Source organism: Anguilla rostrata, chromosome 6 (assembly GCF_018555375.3).
Source record: "Anguilla rostrata isolate EN2019 chromosome 6, ASM1855537v3, whole genome shotgun sequence".
Classification (NCBI taxonomy): Eukaryota; Metazoa; Chordata; class Actinopteri; order Anguilliformes; family Anguillidae; genus Anguilla; species Anguilla rostrata.
The window spans coordinates 16,076,284-16,094,608 of record NC_057938.1 but is presented as its reverse complement, the minus strand read 5'-3'; the positions used below and the strand labels follow the sequence as shown (position 1 = coordinate 16,094,608).

Genomic DNA, 18,325 nt, shown 5'->3' with positions numbered 1-18,325 from the left:
AGCCACCTGAATCATTAATGCATGACACTGCAAGAATTGTGCTGGGATTTATGGTTATATCACATCCTTTTACCTGGGGCAACCACTGTGCTCTGCTCAGCTGAAGGGAGGGACCTATCCATATTCAAAAACCAGGGAATCTGTTTTAGCAGAATGGATGGATGGCCCTCATTAGTCTGGCCTTAACTTCAGTCAGTAATGCCAGCCAAGCTCCATTTGAGGACGCAAAAGACCTTTTTGCACAACCAAAAAATGTTAATCGATTTTTTCATAGGAGAAAGAAGGCATGACTGGACTGGACTGGATCTTTTTAACCTTGCTCCAAACTAGAATATGAGGCGAACAAAATCATTAACTAATGAAAAAGTCTACTCATGATGGCACTTATTAGCATGATGTAAAGAAATGGGTTTGATTTGCAAGTTTTAATGTTGAAAAGTTGCACTGCGGATTGCATCGTGTGCCTGCAGATGAGTAGATTAAACAGAGATTATCTGATGCTGGAAATAGAAGCTACTTGATTAGCTAGATTGGCTCTGAACAGCACATCACTAACCCACCGTATGCCATTCCAAGTTTTGTAAAACTTGTACATGGAATGGGCTAAAAGTACAAATTTCCCAACTGTTATGAAACAACACTATGTATTGGAAGAGAAATAAAATTGACCAGGACCTAGTTCCCATAACCATTCTAGGACTAGATAATCTTAGATAGAATACTGTAGTTTTTGTTACTAGGGTTTTGGGAAGGCTATGGTTATCAATGATTCAAGTCGCACACACATTACATTCTGTTAAACACAATACCAACACATAAAATTCTCAACAGAATTTTAATAGCAAAAAGAAAATAACAGAATTATAGAATAAAATAACACACTGGACCTGCTTTTGAAGTTAGACTAGCCTCTTAAGTGGCCAGCTAACTAGCTCGCTAACTACCAGACCTGGGTCAAATACGTATTTGTTTTGGATTCAAATACTTGTCTGTGCTTTACTGATCTTGCCTGGTGTAATAGAGCCTGCTAATATGACCAGAAGGCGGGGTTTGCACTTTTTGAGAGTATTTCATTGGTTCCAATACATTTTAACATTAGATGGCTTCTTAATTTTTCTATCAATATCAAATTGGCACACAAACAGGAGTAAATTAAATACATACGTGTAAACAATCCAGATAATTTACCCAATATACTGTGCGATGCTTAAGTAGCACTTAGAGCCATTGTTATGGTGTTATATTAAAACCAGTGCATAGTGCATTCTCTGGTCCTAGACTGCAGTGTCCACAGAAGGGCTTTTCAGGCAGTGATTAAGAGTCGCTATTGATGGGGAGATAAATGCAATATGAGTCTCACTGTGTAAACTCCCCTATGCAACAAGGTGTCAACAAGCTAGCCCACTGAGGAAAATATTGTTTGCCTGTGAAGAAACGACAAATACAAGATCACTGCTTTTCGGCACTGCCCTGTGCCCACCCTAATAGCCATGCAACCAATCATCTGTGAGCTTCTGCCTAAGACTAATTAACATTTGGATTTATAATTGCATTAAAATGTTGTCTCGGATAACACTAGTCTTCTTTATTAGCTATGAGTTTGGTGCTGACACCTTCCATTTGGATGACAAACAGTAATTCATCGTAGCAGATTTGATTGCAGTAACACCTGCTTAAGTAATTAAAATTCATACATGATTAGAATTCATTGCCACTGTCTTTTCTCAATTAAGGCCCATAATTCATTGGTTCAGTTCAACCTTCAGTTTACTTGGTTGCTTTACCAAAGCATTCTCTACGTTGGTGTAACATTACAGTAACATTGCAACTTTGCCATGGAAGAAAGTTATTTGTGAGAAACCTGTCTACGGCTGAGTTATAGGTTGTTTCATTTTCACTTTCATCAATTTCATCTTTATTCATCATAATATTTGATGGTCAAACAAAAAGATTAATAAAGTAATTAATTTTGATGATAATTGTGACTAGTTCCTCAGCCAGTTTTTTTTTAAGATTTTGAAGCAAATATAACCTGGAGGTTGTGGGTTCAAATTTTAGATTAACAATCCCCCAGTTACACTCATGAGCAAACAACTGTGTTGATGTAAGTAGTCATATTTATATAAACAGAAATGTCCCGTGTTAAAAGGTTTAAGAATTACTGGTAAGCTGAGAAAAGCAAGTAAGTGTTATATTATGCTGTACTGTCATATTACTTTAGTGCACAAAATCTTCAAGAAAAACCTACTGAAGAAGAACAGACAGGTGCACATTTTCAGCTCCTCAGAGGGAGAGCAACTCGAGAGGGATGCTTAACACCCTCAACTCTTAAAATAAACCAAACACCAGCACGGATTTGGAGAAGCAGCAATCTCATTAAAATGCCACCCAAAATAGATTTATCTGCGTTCTCTTGTGTGTCTGGGTGCATTAAAAAAAAATAGCATCTGGCTTTAGAGGGAAATTAATTTTCCTTTTCAGAACGGACCCTACGTGGGCAGTGCGCGACCTACGTGAAATAATTTCAGACATCTCGCTGAGCAGATATCTGCATGTGAGAATGGAAAAGAGCACACGCGCTGTACAAGTCTTTCTCCCATAGAGAAGACTTTGGTGGGTTGAGTGAGGGTTCTGCTGAAGCACTAAACAGGACCTGGATTGTAATTCCCTATTCGAAACTGAGTGTTACAGGCTGTAAGGGACGTTGGACATGCCTGGCGTGCCAAGTAAGAGGAAAAAACTTCCCACAGATGGGCAGTGCTGTCGTGCTAATGCTGTCAGGAAAAGAAAAGGGAAAAAACAAACATAAGACTTAAGTGTAGACTTGCCGTCCTTCACCTTCCAGGAAAATGTATTCTAATAGCAAGGCAAACATTTTTTTGTGCCTTTTTGTTCCATTTTGTGTCACGGATTTCATTTTCCACAAACTCAAAAAAGAAACCTGTGTAGCCTAAATGTTTTCACATTCGCACACTCAGCCAATCAGAATCCCATTACTGTGAAGGTCACGACCCCATTCCACAGGCTAGCGTGGTGTTGTGACTAAATATTTCTTTCAAATGAAAATAAATTGTCTATTAAAAAATAAATAAAATTCCCCCTACACACACACACATACACACACACACACTTAACTAAATGGGTTTGAACTTTTGGCAGTTGTGCCAGAAAGGGTCTACAGGGTCATATATTTTTGTACAGAACTGTCGAATAGGTAAACGTCCCTATTAAGCCCACCAAATCCGCTTTTCAGACATTTTTAATGTATACTACCTCAATTTAAGTGAGAACATTTTAGTTAAAATGAAAGTCTAATCTCTCATTTGAAGTGTCAATAATTAATTTATACCAATTTCTAATGTTTTTATTGTTTAATTTGTCAAAATATGTCAGAAGTCTGGCATGGGCTTAATGGGTACCTAACGTACCCTTTAAGACCATGGGTGTTCCAAATAAGCCCACTTCATTATTTGTTGATAAATAAATATATATTTAAAAAATCTTAACAATGCAAACTTGTTCTATTCTGTAATCTCTTAGCTCTCAATAGCTAAGCTAAATTTTCATTTTGTCTCCACTCCTATGGCCTGTAAATGGCATTTGAAATAGGCATGACCAGCCTTTTTGCTGTGTTGTCAACACAGAAAAAGCTAAACTTACAACATGTCTTCTTTGGAATGTAGCCAAAAAACTATTTACGAACAAAATCAAAACTATAGTGGAAATTGCTCTTCAATACTTCATCTTTCAATATGTGTTGTCATTTTGTCTGTATCTCTATCCTATGGTGTGCTGTTGGCATTTGAAATTGGCCAAAATTTCTGGTCCAGCCAGCTGGTTGAAAGTGCAGGTGTTTTTAGGAAGATTTCTGAAGACCGACTGACTGAACAAAAAACAATTTCAGGTTCAATACTAATGTTCTAAGGATAGTAAATGAGTCAATTTCAGGATTTACAATTAAACAATAACTTTAATTTATTTTCAAATGTTTTTGTACAGATTTTCCTCATGACCTCATGATTGCGCAAATAGAATGGTCCAGGTCCCTACAGCCCTGCTTTGCAGAGGATGAACTTGCGCTTCTATCATGCGTGGACATGACTAAAACACAAAAGAATTACAGTTCATCTTAAACTAAAACTCATCTGAAAAGTAAAGATTAAAAAATTATTGATAATGTTAAGATAGAACACAGGCCTATCCAGAATGAATTGGCCTATGCAATATCACTGATATTTAAATATGGGTAGTAATTATCTGAATTATGGAGCTGATTCATCAGGTGAGATCAAAATTAGGGATCAAAGTTGGTTCAAAGGTCAAAAGGGAGAAAATCCCCATTGAAACACAGTAAAGTGGGCTTAATGGGAACAGGTGGGCTTAAAGGGAACATCGGTGAATTTGTGGTTAAAAGACAGAATATTTTATTCTACTCACATGACATTAAAAAAACAACTATGTGAAATAAATCTACATATGGTGCACTAACATAATATGAAAAGTATAAATTGATCATGCAGAGAAGTAATTAGCTATACTCATTTACATCCACCCCAGACAGTGTGATTTTTTTGCTAGAGTCCCCTTTAAGCCCACCAGGTAAAAATGTTAATTAAAAAATAAATAAAGATAAACATACACATTTATTGTCTATTTAACAGTATAATAATATAAACTGCATACAAAAATATAAACTATACATGCTTATCATGCTTTGTCATTGCAATGTACCATACTATGTAGCTACTGTATTGATGCAGCATGTGGTCTGTTTGCTAGCGTGCTAAAACTCATATTTTGATTTCAAAAGAAACAATATTTCTAATTCAGGTAATATTCTAACATATGTCTCATTCAAAACACTAATCACTTAAATTTTGATAACAAATGAGTACTTACCGAAAACAGGAGTAGAAATATACTAAAAATGTTATTTTAAGTTTTTTTGCAACTTCTTCTGGGATCAGCAGGCACATGCCACACATGTGCTTCGATAACTCAATCAACAAATGTGATTGACTTACAATAAAAAGTGTCATTTATGTAACAAGCAGCTTCATTTGAAAAAACATCACACAGCAAAAAATGATGATGTAGTTTTTTTTGATTTGACTCAGAAGTTGCAAGTGGGCTTATATGGTACGTGGACTTAATAGGGACGTGTACCCTACCTCCTCTATATCAACATTTGAATGTGAACAGGGGCCGCCACATGGGCAATTTGTCATGTGCTCTGACCTCTATTGACACCATCTTCAGGGCCTGGAGCAATATCTTTTGAAAGCATCAAACAGAAAACAAAGAGTTTTGGTGGGTGATAAATATTAATTTCCAACAGAGAAGTGTTAATTTGAATGCAGCTCACACATAGACACAGTAGATAAGGAGAACTGTTCATTGTAGGGGAACCCCGGAGGACGATGCCATTAAAGCTTTATTGAATAGACTTACTGCATTACCAGTTCAAGCTCTGTCCCTGCAGTGTCTCCCCTGGTAATAGGGGTGGAATTAGAGCCATGGGTTTCTTATTTCAATTTAACAACGCCAGCGGCAAAAACCCAGCATCCCTAAGGTTTCCCCCTCTTCTGCCATGGACCAGCTGCCAAATAATGGCTGTTTTTTTCCTAGTTTTGGGAAACCTGTAACTAAAAAGGCTAAAGACAGTTTTACTTTCAGAAAGTTCAGCCCTCTCTGCTGCAGCGAGTGAAATATAAATGACTGCCCAGTGTTTTGCAAATGTTAACTTACTTGTCAATCCACTCTTCTGTTGAAGTTGATAACCTTGAAATAAGGGCTTAAGGTGTCGGCCTTGGTTTGCCTGTTATTGTGTAGTTTCTACAAATAATTTTATCTGGAAATGTTTTGGAAATTGTACCTGAGAGGGCATTCAAAAGAGACTCATTCCGGTACAAGGTTAATTTTCAGCACAGTGACATGCCCGAAGCTCTGGTTGAATGTGACTGTGTCAATGGCGACTGTGGTCAGCACATAATTGGACACAGAGACACCCAGAGGGCTTCAGTGTCCTCATGCACCAGTGGTCTCCTCTGGTCAATCAGGCACTAGCATTCTGCCTGCGCCAGCTAAGCATGAGAGAGGATTCATTCAGCAAAATGACTGAGCAGCTCAGAAATTGCATTTTGGGAGACAGAAGATTGTTGCATAAAAATCTCAGTGCTCAGTTGTAGGAGTAGACCAAATACTTGCAGACAAGTCCAGGGCTTCAGAGAGGTTTTTACTTTCTGGAAAATTAACATTTATTGCATGTTTCAAAAGATTGTAGTCAGTAATTGCTCTTGGCCAACTGCTTGAACTGCCTGAGCCATTTGGGAGGGCCAACAGTTGTTCTATATGAAACACTGTGGGACAGATTTGGTAAATGATTGTGACTGCTTTTTGAACGCAAAAGCTGTCCCTACAAGGCTGCAATATCTATGTCCGATTTACTAAATTGTTGCATTGGGTATAAATCACTATTAGAATGCGATTTGCTGTGATTATGTCCCTCTGTGACTTTATTTTTCATGCATAGTTAAATCTGTTCATGAATATGTATACTTGGAGTGAACGTGGTAAAACAATGTGGAGATTTTGTAATTTAGGCCAATTCAGTATTCTGTGCAATTTGTTCAGCCATGCTTGAATTGCAGTTCTACACTTTGTGTGTGGATTTTAAGAACTCCTGAAAGCAGGCAGTAATTTTCTGAGCATCAATATAACCTAGTTCATGTTCTATAAAAGGTATGTTAATAAGACGTTCTCTCTACCAAACATGGCAGCAGTCATCGGAGCCAGGAGAAAACACAGAGGACAAAGCCAAAACAGAGAGTCTTTCATCCAAGAATGCGTCCCCTTTCAGTTAACAACAAATAATGATGCAAAACAATAATCGCAGGGAAAAATACTGTTCTGAATTCGACCATATCGTTTTGAACAAAATATCCATTTTTTAGCACCTTGTTATCCAGACGTGTGAGCATGCCACATTGTTTTGAACACTTTGTATGCATGTCTCCTGCCACAACATTGTCAATGAGGGTGTTTAATTTCTTTGAACATGTACTTAGAACCAGTCCAAGTAAATCACAATAAGCAATCACAAAATAGCGTAACAATATAGCAAATGGTTTCCTGCTGCAACTATTTCCTTAGTTAATCTAGTCCTTGTAATTGTTCATATTTTTAAATATGGAATTTTCTTATTAATGCCTCTGTCTAATACTGAAATGAGTTTTCCATGTATAATTAAAAGGATGTTTGCGGCTGACAGTGGAACATAGAATTCTAAATAGGAGGAGGAGGGCTGGCATGGCTGGCTGAAGCTGTGAATTCTTAGTTCTAAGGAACATTATCCAATCAGAATTCATAGAGGAATAAGTCTATTTACTTTATAATGCCATACATTGCCTGTTTCTTGAATAGTCCTTTTATTATAAAATTATAATATCTGCTTATTTGTGTGTATCTGTGTGAGTGGCTGTAACATGTTGTAAACAACTGGTACATTTATGAAATATTGAAGAGATATGTGTTTTTCCATATACCAGTATACTGCTTTCCCCATCAAAAGAAGTCTTTCTTGAGGTTAATGTGCATTAGAGCATACCTTTTCCATGCGCTGAAATGAGCAATAAGTGCTGAAATATCAGAGATCTATGGATTTTAGTCATATTGCAGTTACAATCTATGTGCAAATGCCCCCTTCTGAAGGAAGTCTTTTCATTAATGCTGTTCACATAAAGCCATGCAGACTGCAGAGTCATTTGTCATAGGAAGAATTTTTAAAACCTCAAGCACATCAATCCTTTCGGCAGTACTTTACACGCGGTACGCTGGATTCATAATGGACCCACGTTCATGCTGCATGAATTTAGCGGACTATAGCAATACATCAAGCTATTGCTTATGTTCATAATCAAGGCTAACCTCAAAACCAGTGTGTTGCGGTTGAGTGTATCGCACAGGAATAGAATTGTTCTTTTGGAGTGTATTATTTATTTATTATATTTTTCAGCTACAATGCTTAGTCCTAAAATCTGGATAGTTACATAGGAAAACATTTTTGTCTATTCATACACTTGTAATTATTGTTCTTCCCTATGAACTCTTATCCCAGCATAACCTTCAAAGTCTATTTAGTTTTAACGGTGCCATTTTCCTCTTTCCATTTCCAATGACATTTCACCAGTGACTCTATAGTGCAAAGGAATTCCAATGAAAGACTTTGGGAACATCCAGAAGTGCCTCCAGAACATAAATATATGCACAGTGTTTCAGTGTTAAGTGATGTGCTTGAGGAAATATTTACATACCCTCCATATAACAAGTTTCACATTCAGCACTATCAACCTGTTGCCTCCAAGGGGAAGTTAGGATATCACGAACGCACAAAAAATAATACAATATAAAAATACACTTCAACAACACACATAGGCTATTTATCCATGAAACAACATACTGTGTCAGGGGCTAGGTCTTAATTGTTTATCACTAAAGGGCCTGCTCAACAAGTCAGATCATTACTAAATGTAAGTTATTAAAATGCCTACATATCATCGCTTTATTATTCACTTGAGGCGCATAAGGGTAAGAAAGCTTTACGTGCTTACTTGCAGTTGAAAAAATGAAGAGAAAAAAAAACTTTTAAATTGATTTTATAATCGTCAACCAAGCAAAAGGCCTCTAAGCTGTTCTTCACAAGCCTCATTCTGTTTTTATTTATCATAGTAAATTACTCAACAAGCTTAGCACTGTGCCAACAATTTCCCAAACTGGCACTCTTCTTGACAATGTAAATCAAATTAGTTCTTTTCATATTTTTTTGACATAAAAGTGACCTTAACTGGGAAAACCACATATGAGCTTTCCTTCTATAAGAAGAATGTGTAAGGAGTAGAGCCTGACTGGTATATCAGACACCTGGAGGAGGGGGTTATGTTTGTTCATCACTATGGATAACTTACTAGATAGCTAGCCACATTGGAGAACACAAAATGCAAAAGCAGGCATTTTCAGGCAGGTACAAAAGCAGATACAAATAGCAATTAGATGATGATACTTGATGATATGAATACACAATGAAATAGTTGTTTGCAAAAACAGAACAGGCCCACTCAGTAATTTCTGTTGCTAATAGTGGTACTATAGTATAGTGCTATGGTACAGAAATATTCACCAAATAAAAATAAGGATTCAGATTCCCATAAAAACCACTTAAAAAACTAAATTTAAATACCTACTATGAGACTACTTCTTTTTTTCCATTGTCCATCTTCCGCATTTCCTTCTTCTTCCTCCTTGTTTTTGCTATCTAAGTAGTCCTTGTGCAGCTCATCTCCATGGAAACAAACTCATCACTCACTCCTCAGGTAAGATATCAAAAGGAATAGTTGGCTAAGGGTTTGCCAAATAAACCATGCCAACGGCCATCAGATGTACTTCACTTTGCCACTGTAGCCTCATGCAAACTGCAACAGTAACAAAGGCTTAGAAAACTAAGTAAAGTTGTTGCCCAGCTTACCAAGACAGCAATGTAAGACATTAAAAACTACAAGTACCACGATCCACATGGTATTTAGTGTGTATTTGTTGATTAACACCCATGATTACTTAGTGGACCTTTGATTTGCTTGCTAGGTTTGTTTGTAGCATAACACCTTACGTCACTTAACAACCATTTGTCCATTGCAGTTCTGGGATTCACTGCACAGACTAACCACATCTCAAATTTGGTTGTCAATACCAGAATTTTTGTTTTGTTGTAAAATACAGTTGTTGTTCCTCTTCAGAACAGAACTGTGTATGAACATATTGTAACAGAGTTAAGCACTCCAGTAAGGAGTGACAACCAAAAATTTTGTTGTAAATATATGTCCAACACATTTTTGTCCCCGGCCTCTACCTGACTGAAGTCATTCTCGCTTTTTCATTGTCCCTTGATTGACAGGTGCAAGTGCAACCTCCACGCCAACAGCTGCGTCTTCGACAAAGAAAAGCTGGCGTGTGAGTGTGAGCACAATACCACGGGCCCCGACTGCAGCAGATGTAAGAAAAACTACCAGGGCCGAGCGTGGAGCGTGGGCTCTTACCTGCCCATCCCCAAGGGAACCGCCAATATCTGTGAGTACCCCGACCACATGTCACCTTTTACCGCCTCAAAATCCTATGTGGGCACAGCACCAATAATGGTAGGGCACTTGTAATCCACCGTGCTTTTACATTTTGGTAATAGGCTCCCTCTGCCTTTTCTTCCCTTCTGCTTTGGTCTCTTGAGGAGAAATACAAAAATAAACGGTTTACGAGATGAGCTCCCTGGTGTGCAAAAGGGATTGTGAATAATACCATTTCCCTGCTCCGTTTCACACAACCTCTGTAAGACAGGAGGCTTCGGAATGTATCCCTACCCTAATCTGCGGAGGAGTGGGGGCAATATTTTATCTAATCCCGCTGATTCAGGCACGGAGCTTGAGATTTAACATCAGAGTTCCAACCCCCCCTGTAATTCTAGCTTGGGGGCCTCTTTGCATGAAACTCAAGTTTATTCAGAAGATAGGAGGGAGACACATTAACCTCCTAATAGCCCAGCTAGCATTCAGCAAAGTTTCCTGAGCATGAAGTAAGGTTGTGATGAATAAAGGCTTGTGTTTTAGCACTCCAAATGAAAAGGTTCTAGCTTACAGCTTTGTAAATAGGCATTTCTGAAATATAATATAGTTTAACAAATCCTGAGAACCATTCCCTGAGTATCCACAATTAAACAAATGTTTTTTTGTGCTGGCTTGGAAGTTTAATCAGAAGTAAGACCATTGCTAGTTGAATACAGGCTGGTCATGTGCGTTCCAGATATTACGTGTGTGTGTGGGGGGAGAGGGGTATATTTCTGCTCTAGGGGAAAAATGCATACATTTTAACACCTTGAGAAAATGTCATTCCGTCACCATGAAGCAAGGCCCTGGTCATGGATGGATGCAACCACCAAAAACCATTTCTCACAAAACCAGATTGAAATTGCTGGATCAACATCCACTTCTCCAAAGGAAATGCATTTCCTGCACACTTCAGCTTTGTTTTGACGGAAAATAACTTATTTCCCTTCTAGCGGCAGAATGGTATTTATGAATGTCTCTGCAAGGCACCCAAATAGAGGTTATGCTTTTGATTGACAGCCTGTTATTAAAAACCTGGCAACAGGGCTCATCTGAGCTCAATGGATGGGGCTCAGTGGAACCTTATGAAGTGCAATATTATGACTTGTTTTGAAGAGACATAGTATGTAATAATATTGCAAAAAAAAAAAAAAGATATTGACATGACTGGCATCAGGGGAATAAAGCTAATGTGAGCCTTTGTTGGGAAATATTCTGGACAGGATCTGTCATTCTGAAACAAATCACTGCCTCTTGTGACATACATTACCCAAGAAGAAGACATATGAGACATACGAGACATATGGCTTCAAATAAAGACAGATTAGTTTAAAGCACAAATAAAGTACTTCGCTTATTAGAGTCATTTATCAACTCAACATCAAGTCCACTTTTATAAAGTGTGTGTGTGTGGTGTGTGTGAGAGAGAGTGAGAGAGAGAGAGTGTGTGTGAGTGAGAGAGACTCACAGAACAACATAAGAACAATAGTGCTAACCACTCTTACTGCCTCAAAATACAAAACACAAAGCCGCCGATGCTGTACGAGCACAACCACCACAACTCATCTTGCTACTACTTCATCCTCATTTCCATATTGTACACCTTAACCAAACAAAACCAAGCACTTTACCATTATCGGAGCCCAAGCAGGCCATTTTTTACATCAGACTAGCCTGGACCATAAAAAGTTCTACTAGTAGAGAATTTAAAAAGACCATCTGAATTGTGAATTGTGGAATTGCACCAAGGTTGGCACATGAAATGAAACTGAACTCACCAGTAGAAGAGGTAAAGACTGGCTTTAAGCGGTTGTCAAGTTGTAAATAGTAGTTTGGATTGCTATTTAGTAAATTGGCTGGTTGGAAAGAAAGTTGGGTTGCCTGCCTTCCTGTAAAATATGAAATCGTCTATAGTTGGAAATTGAAAAATGTGTTCTGTACTCATAAGGGACGTGTTTTGTTCCAAACCTTTGAGACACTGGTGTGGCATGGGTGGCGAACTGGTATCCTGGCTGACCCATTTATCTTGGCTGAAACGCCATATGGAATCTTCCCTGGTCTGTGATCGTACTGTCCGATCCACCACCCAACTGTCCAGTTCCAATGGTAGAGATTAATAATCTATGTGAACGCTAGCTAGCTAGTTTGTCTATATAACAATTCACAATAGCATCATAAAAATTAACATTGGTAACTTGTAACATTAAAATTCCACAGCTTCCCATGTGTAATAATAATTTGTAAATTCTGCTGATTCACATGGCATTGAATTCTAATGCCATTCACATACTTGCTAGGTAAATTATCTCACCAGCTAGTCTGCTTATCGTTAATCTATTCAGTACATGATTATTATTTTACAATAGTGATAGCTTGCTAGATAGGTAACTGTGGCTATTAAATAAATGACATGGGATGGCAGTTTAGATACAGTTAAGGTAAACAAACAAACTAGCAACTAGTACCCAAAAACAGTCACATCAAAGTGCCAGATCCCTCATTTTTCTTTTTATTGAACAATTATTTTTATTTTATTCATTTGTTTTGTTTTTTTTTTTTTGGGGGGGGGGGTGTACCTCACCCTCCCCCACTGCTTTAATGCTGACCTTGTTGTATGGATTGAAAGAATGATACTGTAAACACCCTGACAAAGGCAGGCAAACATATAGAAAAAAACACAGAAGCAGAACAGAGACTGCATCACTTACCCAAAAAAAAGAGCCCTTCATCTAATAATTCAGGAGGAAATGTAATTTCTATCTCGCCGATGGGGCATAGTGACGGAGAGAGGAGTGGACATGTAAGCAGGGAATTGGAAATTGCTCTCCACCGGAGCCGAGATTCCCTCTGTGCTCAGAGAATGTTCTCCGAGGGCCAGAGGGGGAGGAGGAGGAGGAGAGGATTCGGTAGTGTTACCCTGACAGTCCACATTCCAGCCGCCACTGGCTTTGGATATCGGTCATGTCAAGAAACAATCCCCCGTAATCTTATCACAGGCAACAATGTAATCATAGCATTAAACAGCCCGTAGGGTATAACACTTATCAGCGACCCAGACTTCTGTCTGTCAGGAATAAACCTGAAAATTAAAAGGGCTTTTCTTAAAGTCATTGATTGTATTTTTCTGTCACACTTCTTTCTATCACTTCTCTTTTGTTCTGAGATCAAGTAGTGTGTGTCAATTAATGTTTGTTATAATTATCAAAGAACAGACATGCCATTTACTGGCTTTTACCTTACTAAACAATGTCTGCCCCCCCAAAAAAAACGCTCTCTGTCAGGATTTAGCTAGCTTCATGGAGAGTGTAACAACAAATTTGACCCAAATGTCTTGCTAAGTGGTGCTAAGTGCTGATGGCACACTGCCGGGTCCTTGCAATGCATCTCTCCTTCTAAATTCCTTAGTCTGTGATGGAGAGTTAATGAACTTTTTTAAGGCTAAGAGTCGACATCCTCTTGAGCAAGAGAAACTTGTGATGTAATTAAGTGTGTGCTCAGTTGCAGCTTGGTGTAAATAAATATCCTTATTTTGTCATTCAGACTTTTTAAAAGCTTTTGTGTCTTCACTGTTTATTAACACCTATGGCGCTGTCATTTTCCCACTATTTAACTTTTCTCCTCAAACCCCCCATGCCCTGTCTCAAGACACACCACATAGGCATTTGCATACACACACACACACACACACACAAATTCACATGTACACGCACACACGCCACATACACACATGCATACACACACATGCACACACACACACGCCACATACACGCATGCGTACACACAAACACACACATGTACACACGCTCTCACACATACACACACACACACATCCACACACACACCACAGGTACACACACACCCTCTAGTTCCCTTTTCACAGCTCCTTTCCACTTTAATCTCTCTTTCGGATAATTGTTGTTTTCCCCCTCTCTGGATGTCTGGCTTTCATTCAGTATCAGTCCCATTTTGGCCAGTTGTTCCATGCCTCTGACTCAACCATCCCACCTAAAGAGCTACAATACAAATCTATCCCCAGCTCCTTCTCACAAGTCCCCTCTTCATCCCATTAGAAAAACAAACTAGCATTCAGGTTGAGATGAACAACATGGCGCCCGTTTCACATGGAATGTTATATAATGCACCTCACTACTGTGAAGATCACAAACCCCTTGATTTTTGCTGAATCCTCATTGCTGCCAGTTGTCACTGTCTCTTGTCTGAAATTGGATAATGGAGGGTTTGAGGACAGGAAAAGCTGGCGGTGTAATCATCGGCTTTGCTTGAGGTTGAAGCGTTGCGCGCCGGCCGTTCCTGGACAGCAGAGCTGGACGAAAGCCAAGCATCTTGTGAAGGTCACGTCATGCTTTGATCTTGACTGTAATGAGGCTGCCAGTTGTTCAGGATAATTGAGGCGAAAAAACAAAAGAGCCACAAAGCGGTGAGTGACAAAAGTCAAGGACATACAGTGTGAGAACCAGGATGCCACCGACGGCAGAAAACCATACAGACGTGTTTCTGCTTTTACAAGAAAAAGTCCATCTGGACGTAAAAGATTTTCATACTGTGTGCTTGAGTATAGTATGCTCCATGAAGCATATATAAATCCCTCCTATTATATTTATTGATACTTGTCACATTACAGACAATATTCAAATGAGCATAAAACACATTTTAATGCATACTTCATATATTCAGTTTTTGAAAAAAATATATGATTACATGTATAATACCATTTTTAATACATTTATGATAACAATAAAATAATAACATTTAAGTCTGTTTCATTCAAAAATAATTGCTTGGCAGGAGAGGCCAGGGTAAGCCAAACTGATGATGAGCCATCCATATTCAGTCTTTTCCCCCAAATAGACTATAGAGAAACAAAAACATTTTTAATCAGTTGCCATAATTTGAAGATAGAGAATCTATGTGCAAATCAGTTAAGCACTGTAAGCGTAGCAAGTATACTCATCTAAGAATTGCTAATCTTAATTTCCTTATGGGGAAAAAAATGAATGGTTCTTCCACAATTATCACAGAATAAAATTATATCAGACCTCAGTCCTCTGCAGCCAAATCTTTCCTACTCACACTGGACATACAGTAATTTGTGCATAGTTTTAGCCACTTCTGTCAATGGAATTCCACTAGAATGTCACTGTGAAATGCTAATCAGAAGTAGTTATGGTATTCTGACAGAATTCCAAAATCTTGCATTTCCAATTTTGTAATCGGGAGGAAAAATCAGGAGAGGTATATGATAAGGAAAAACAAATAATGAAAATAGTGCCAATGTATCCTTGAGCAAGGAGCTTAACCCTGCTTAAGTAAATATCCTTCTGTATGAATAGAAAATGTATAAGATGAGCTATGAAAGTCAGGTTGGATAAGGGCATGCCCAAAACAAAGATAAAAATGCAATGACAAATTGATTATTTGCTTGATATCCTCTAATGAGGGTACTGTTTATTTGTTATTTTCCACAATTTGGTTTTCATTATGGCCGTTTTTAAGCAAATGGTTGGTGTAGAGAACTAAATGACGGCAAACAAACAAATCTAATGAACAAATCTAACAAAGCAAAATATTATGTTTAACAGCAGTAAGAAAATATAAAACATTTGAATGTGCCACCCCTGAGAATTACGCAGAGTGATCTTGACACGGGATAAATATTTCATTTGGTGGTATAATCATCTGAAAGGAAAGATTTTACTTGCCATATTCAGAGGTAAGCAGAGCTGATAGATCCTTACAAACTGAGAGGGCTACAGTGTTGTCAGATTTTCATGGTTCTACTGTCTAACTCATGTTACTTTAATAGCAGTGAACTCTGACCAAACATGACTTTGTTCTTTTCCAAGTTTTTCAGATTCAATCACAGAAAATTTATATTCACAATGCCTTGTGCTCATTAGGATCAAGTTTACGCACATGAGGACTGAAAAATCCAGGGAAACGGGCATACAATCTGTTGTCTATAAACTTTTTAAAGAAAAGTGAGTCAAGTTTCTGTTTTTAAAATCCTACTGTTTTTCATTAAATTAATGAAAGACAATATAGTCCAAGGGAAAGGGGTAATATTGAATTATTTTGTTCTATTTTAGGGTATAACGTATTGGAGGGATAAAGCAATTAACTTGTTTTGGTAATTGCTATTTCAACTACTAACAGCAGAACATAACATTAAATGTGCTATGGAGTATGAGAGTAATGGACCATGCTAATAGTTCAGGTATTTGAGGAAATCTATATTCCACTGATCTATATTTTAATGGTAATTAAAGAGTTATGAATTTTAGGAATGTCATGCATACATGTACCATAGCCTATGCCTTGTTAAAATGGTCAGTATTTGCACACCTTTGCTACTGGAAGAAGACCATTTTGCATGTTGTGTAAATTCACACTGTACAAGAGTATGGTGTTTACAATATTTGACCATTGGACATCTGTTTGAAGTAGTACTTGTGCAATGTATGCCATGCCTTCTGCTGCATAATATTAAACAGACAGACAAATTAAACAGACAAATCTTTGTTTTAACTAATGATTTGTTCGCTCTCTTTGTATGTGGCCTGAAAGCTAAGCAAGCATACCACATTATGATCATCACTGAATAATGATAATATATCATTGAACATTCATTTCAGAAATGCAGTGATATGACACTGTTAAATGGCACAGTATTTGCTACCAAGTTAACTTGAACTGGATAGGGATGAGAAACTACTCTCATTCTGTAACTATAATCCTTAAATTTAATAAATAATAATCAAACAAGTGATAAGTGGAGCTCATTTTAATGCTGATTTTCACCTACATCTTACTTTATGTGGCCCACTACCTTTGCCCCTTTTAGTTTGATTTTGATCTTCCTATCAAACACTGTTGACTATTGATATTCTGTTCTTTAGCAATGGTGCAAAGACATTATATGTGAAAAGATATACTTCTTGTGCAATTTTGATATTCGGTCTTCCCCTGGGTAACTTAGCCCCTGATCAGTTGTGCCTTTGGATGTGGCTCCTGAATTACTGTGATGTTCCAAAATTGAAGTTGACATGATATGATTATGATCAAAGCACTGCTTGAAAGATAAATACTTAGATTACAATCCATCCATCCATCCTGTACCTATCTATACCCTCTTATCCTGGTCAGGGTCGCGGGGATGCTGGGTCCTATCCCAGTGTGCATTGCGTGAGAGGCATGAACACAGCGTGGATAGGCCGCCAATCTATCACAGGGCACACACACCATTCACTCACACATTCATACCTATTTGCAATTTAGAGTCTCCAATTTGCCTGTATGGATGTCATTGGACTGTGGGAGGAAACCAGAGTGCCCGGAGGAAACCTACTCAGAAAACATTACAATCTATTTTGAGATGTTATTAAAAAATATATGTATGTAAATTTTAGTGAAATTAAAACTACTGACCAAGAAACTTGCTAGGATACATGGACAGAGTTCAGTGCAAGCTAGGAATAATTATTGCCATGTGATAAAAGACATCATCGCTGAAAGCAATGCCTAATGAAACTGGATTTAATTGCTATTTTGTGCATGTTATTTCATCAATAATTTTTCCCTGCCGGCAAGATATTTTACGAATGATGGACCATTAATCTACAGTATGCAATGATGGACCATATTAAAAAAGTAGATGGTCACAACATGCGCTTCATTCCAAAAAATTTGGAGAAAAGAATTTTTTAAAAACGCCAATTGAAAAATTTGGCCTAGCTTGATTTGTTTCCCTTTCTAAAGTCTTTCAATGTTGCTTCTCCCTGTAAGTCCAGGTTCAGGTGAAGAAGTACAGCTGATGCCTGTACTGACTGTACAGTAGTACATGGCCGCAAAACCTTTCTTTCTTGATTATGTTGGCAGCGGAGTGCTCTCCTCGCTTCTTAGCAGAGAGGTGGTAAAATAATAGTGAATATGCCATGCTCAGAAAACTGTTGGATGGTTGTCATTTTGAAGCAAAAGTTGTTAAACTCTCCCCTTAACCAGTATGCCCTTGTTATTCTGTCATGGATTGGGAGGCATAGACCCAATGAATGTTGTTATGAGATAGAGGTTGATTTACCTTGTTTTTTTTGTCTTGCACTCTGTGGTAGAAAAAGAATGTTCTCAGACAGAGCAAAAACAATCACCTTGGAAATATGTTCCTG

At 37.9% G+C, this 18,325-nt stretch overlaps 1 protein-coding gene across 4 annotated transcripts in view; it reads left to right on the top strand.

Moving 5' to 3' along the window:
• LOC135256669 (netrin-G1) overlaps positions 1 to 18,325 on the top strand; it is a 95,138-nt gene that overhangs the window by 55,303 nt on the left and 21,510 nt on the right. For all 4 annotated transcript variants that reach the window (XM_064338659.1, XM_064338662.1, XM_064338660.1 and 1 more), the window contains exon 4: positions 9,947 to 10,119. In XM_064338659.1, the coding sequence (XP_064194729.1) occupies positions 9,947 to 10,119 (173 nt within the window). The remainder of the gene's footprint in view (positions 1 to 9,946; positions 10,120 to 18,325) is intronic.